The sequence below is a fragment of the Etheostoma cragini genome, chromosome 3, assembly GCF_013103735.1.
Source record: "Etheostoma cragini isolate CJK2018 chromosome 3, CSU_Ecrag_1.0, whole genome shotgun sequence".
Lineage (NCBI taxonomy): Eukaryota > Metazoa > Chordata > Actinopteri > Perciformes > Percidae > Etheostoma > Etheostoma cragini.
This window is the reverse complement of record NC_048409.1, coordinates 25724370-25729024: the sequence shown is the minus strand read 5'-3', so window position 1 is coordinate 25729024 and position 4655 is coordinate 25724370. Positions and strand designations below refer to the sequence as shown.

The window sequence follows — 4655 nt, the reverse complement described above, 5'->3', positions numbered from 1 at the left end:
CATGCCATTCCTCCTCTCGCTCTACTTCTTCATATCTTCAGCTGTCCTATAAATAGAGGCCTAAAATACCCCAAAATGTATCTTTAAAAAATTATCTTACCTCAGCATCCCCAGTTGTAGCTATATCCCTGATCAAAAACCATAGTACTACTAAATAGAGATGCACATGTTGTATATTAAAATAATGAGTAAGGCCTGTGTGCTTTTGTCCTTACGGTTGTGCTCTGATGCCAGGTGTCTTCTGTCTTGGAACAAGGAATAAAAACATGCATTAACCACTGACTAACATGCTCAGGAAAAATGGCTGCAATCCATCCAGAGTTTCTCAATAGTTTGGCTTCTCGTGGCGCCTCTGGCCCCCACCAACTCTAGTGAGGCTTTCACTGGCACCATGAAGGAAATCCTCCCAAAAAGTGCAACTAAGTACCTTGGGCTGTTACTGATAAAGGCAACATTTGTGTGGTAATTAACTCTTGGACAAAAAGAAAAAGGGGGGTAAAAACACATGCTTGTTGTAGAAAACACTCATGAAAAGGTAGTTGGCACAGTCCATTTGGTCACTAATGAAAACTCGGTGGCTCCTCTGACAATGTTGTATGTAAATCCTGGACTCTTGTGGCCTCCACTGGCATTGCATGGAGGAATCTGTCAAACAAAGAACGCTGAAGCCTTCCAGACAAGCATCCAAAATGTTTGGTTCAGAGTTAGGAAAGGAGTGATACTAATGAAGTAGTGATAGAACCAATGTTTTTTCGGAGTGTGTGAGAATGTGTGTGTGTGTGTGTGTTTTCATGCACGCACACAACCTCTATAGGACTGGGGAGACTCAAGAATATGTTCACAGTGTGATCAAACTCACAAGCATGCAGACAAATCCACATGTCTGTACGGACACCATGGGCATTCCATGTGAAGGTAAATGTAAACAGATTGAGGCCGAGCTCCGGAGCCAGGCCGCTCCGGAGCCAGGCCGCTCCAGCAGCGCTCCTGGCACACTTCCAGGGCCTTCATCTGGGCAGGGAATAGACCTGGACTCCCTGGACCTGCTTTAGATAGGTGAAGGCCTGGAAACACTGTTTCTCTGAGGGATGAGAGGAAGAGCTGGGTGTCTTGTAGTCAGACAGTCGTCCTCTGCATCCTCACCATTCATCCTCCTTCTCTCCATCTATAGTCACTTGTTGTCCATCAGAGACTGAACTTTGTGCACCAGCTCACGTGCTATTTTCAAGATATGTTGGACATCATGACGCTCAGCCATCTCTGTGGATCAGACACAGCATGAGAGAGGCAACTACAGAAATACTAAATAGAGTTTACACATCCCCTGTATATGCGACCGGAGGAAGTTTGCTAAGTAAGCTGTGGGATAGGCCAAATGTTTGGCATGACACAGAAATACATTTAAATCTTAAAAACTCATAGTGTCAAATTATAACAGAGGTTATCTCATGACACACAGATTTGGTCTAGACCACACTCTACACACTATAATTTACAACTGCATTAACAACCACATCTTCAATATGGCCGCAGGGTGTAGACGAGGTTGGACAACACTAGTTTTTTTTAAGCATACAGATATCTTTAGAATGACGTGGTTAAGTCTCCACTCTGATGAGACTGAAGTCTGACTCGTGTAAGGAAATAAGCAATCCACAAACTGTAAACACAGTACACACTATACAGTGTGTGTATGTCTCTTACCATTGAAGAACTTAATGATGTCAGTGAAGTCCATGTTGTTGTCCACGATGATCTCACGGTAGACTGTGACCAGGGCCAAGGCCAGGAAGAGGACAAAGTGCTGCGAGGAAATCCTGGGAGCCACCCAGATCACCTCCCACACGGCAAACACATCCTCGTACAAGAGCTCTGCACACACACAAAACACATCTTCATCGTCAGCATATTTGACTCCTTGTCTTGCCCCTTGCCATGTTCCCGTGGTCCTAATAAAATGTTTAGAAGTTTTAGACAATAGTCGTTTTATTACAGGGCATTCCGTCTTTTAGTAGTAGTAGTTTTTTGAGTAGTTTAACTTCTTTTTTAACTATTTATTACAACTCTGTTATTGTTTGTGTTAGCTTTATTGCATTATTCTCCTTTTTGTATTCATTGCCAGGAAGACTGGCAAAGCAAACTGTTTATTGCATGGTTTGAGTTGTCTTTATTGTGCAATTGACACTAGACCTCTTAAATCACTTGAATTTTGAATCAGAAAGATTAGATATAGTGCAAATGTAAAAACTGTAAATGGACTGTTTTTATATAGAGCTTTTCTAGTTTAAAAGAGTACTCAAAGCCCTTTCACATAGTACAGGAACCATTCACCATTTACACACATGCATACGCTGTGGCCGAGGCTACCATACAAGGTGCCACCTGCTCATCAGATAAACACATACACACACACACACACACACACACCATCGGGGGCAACTTGGGTTCAGTGTCTTGCCCAAAGACACTTTGACATGGGACTGCAGGGCCAGGGATCGACCCACCAACCTTGTGATTGGCAGGCGACCGCTCTACCACTAAGAACGGCCCATTTGAGCATAATATATATTTTATAATATTTTATAATTATTGGTGCATTTATGTGTAAGTATAATTTTAATGTAGCAGCTGATACATGTGGGGATAATTTTAACAAATGTACAAAGTATATACTGCCAGGTTGCTTAATAATAATAATAATAATAATAATAATAAATTGAATTTGTATAGCGCTTTCCCAAGCTCAAAGTCGCTTTACAGAGTAGAAACAGTGTATATAAAAAATCTTAAACCTCTGGTAGCTTAATCTATTATAACACATCATTATTCTCATTTTAATTTTATTTCATATTACTTAATCTGAAACTGCAAAGTAAGCAGTAACTACAGCTGTCAAATACATGTAGTGGAGTAAAAGTATAAAGTAGCTCAACATAGAAATACTCAAGTTAACTACAAATACCTAAAACATGATACTAAAGTACAGTACATGAGTAAATGTACTTGGTTACTTTCTACCACGGCTCCCGCCACTCATGAACTGAACCCGAGAGCACGCCAGATGTTGTGACCACCATTGTGCCGATGTCTCACCAGCTAGGAGTGTCTAGAGCAGTACGACAAGGACAAGAACACCTGCCAGCTTCCCATCTGCAAACAATGTTAATCGTGTGTGTCTGTGTGTGTGTGTAAGATCATGAGTCTTTCGGTCCCCCAGTGGTCAAAATGACTTAATGCAGCTTTAACTCACACCGATCAATGAGTTGGGGATTACAGGTCAGTCATTGAGAGTGAAAAATGTGCTGTTCACCTCTCTTGAAGTCCAGCAGGAACCAACGGTAACAGAAGTAGAAGTGAGTGTAATCTCCATTCTGCTGCATCAGTTCAAACAGCTCAGAGTCCAGGATCTGACATCAGAGTAAGAGCAGAGGTAACTTCAATGGGTAAAATGTGTAAAATATGGACAAAGCCTCTGTGACGTCTGAAGGGCTAAAATGCAACAGAGACCAAAATTGTTTTTTGTACCAGGCTGTAAACATGATTAATTCCGCTGTCTATGGGGATTGACTCCCTTTTAAAGCCAGCCTGAAGTGGGCACTTCCGGATTGGCTCCATTTTTCAGCACCAGAGGTTTCCACTTAGGTAACACACACACACACACACTAAGAGTTTTTCGTCACCTGGATCAGTGACCTCATGTTGGCGAAGTGTGTGTCCATGGCTCCGCCATTAGGGAAGTTCTGACTCATCCTCTTCATTAGCTGAGTGAAACAACTGTACGCCAGGCACTCTGAGACACACACACACACACAGACACACACACAGACACACACACACACACACACAGACACACAGGACGAACATATGGTAATGTAGCCAGGACAGAACTTAAACGCTCCCAACACATTCACAAATTTAAATTATAGATGAGTCTATTTGCTGCGACAAGCTTTGAGTGAAACAACCTTAAAAAAACTGAAAGTTTAATGTCTAGCCTCACCAATCTGTTCCATTTAACTGAGCTGATCAACATATATTCTAAGCACCCCCCCACCCCTCTGCATGCAAGTGTTTATTTATTATTTCTATTATTACATAAGGCGTATTGTAAGGATCAATTCTGTAACGGTGACTGAGGCTACATGTCATTTGTACTGTTTATAAATACAGTCAGGAGATTTAAAGTATAAGATGAGTCTTTCTTCTCACCATCATCCAGGATGACCATGAGCGGTGCGAGCAGGTCACACATGCCCTGAACGTAGCCCATCTCTAAATGCTCCCACACATAGCTGCAGGCAAGAAGGAAACACCAAGACAAACAAGAACAATCAAATCCCATTTAACTCACCAGATTTGATATGCGTGTGTGTGTGTGTGTGTGTGTGTGTGTGTGTGTGTGTGTGTGTGCGTGTATTTAACAGCAACTGGATGGAACTCAATACATTTACTAAAGTCCTGAACTTAAGTGTACATTTTAAAATACTTTTACTTGATAGTGTCCATTTTCTTCCAAACACTGCAACACATCTACTCCAATACATTTCAAAGAAAAAAGTCAGGTGAGTTGGATGATATTTAGGGCCCGAGCGCCGACAGGCGGCGAAGGCCCTATTGGAACTGAAGGAATTATTATTATTATTATTATTATTATT

General features: G+C 41.6%; 1 protein-coding gene across 3 annotated transcripts in view; it reads right to left on the bottom strand.

Annotated features, from left to right (window-relative positions):
- Positions 1 to 471: 471 nt before the first annotated feature.
- Positions 472 to 4655, bottom strand: part of sgsm2 (small G protein signaling modulator 2) — a 70051-nt gene continuing 65867 nt past the window's right edge. For all 3 annotated transcript variants that reach the window (XM_034867429.1, XM_034867430.1, XM_034867431.1), the window contains 5 exons: positions 4210 to 4292; positions 3681 to 3790; positions 3311 to 3407; positions 1705 to 1872; positions 472 to 1260 (listed from right to left, as the gene is read on the bottom strand). In XM_034867429.1, coding sequence (XP_034723320.1) covers positions 1172 to 1260; positions 1705 to 1872; positions 3311 to 3407; positions 3681 to 3790; positions 4210 to 4292 — 547 coding nt within the window. In that variant the 3' untranslated portion in view covers positions 472 to 1171. The remainder of the gene's footprint in view (positions 1261 to 1704; positions 1873 to 3310; positions 3408 to 3680; positions 3791 to 4209; positions 4293 to 4655) is intronic.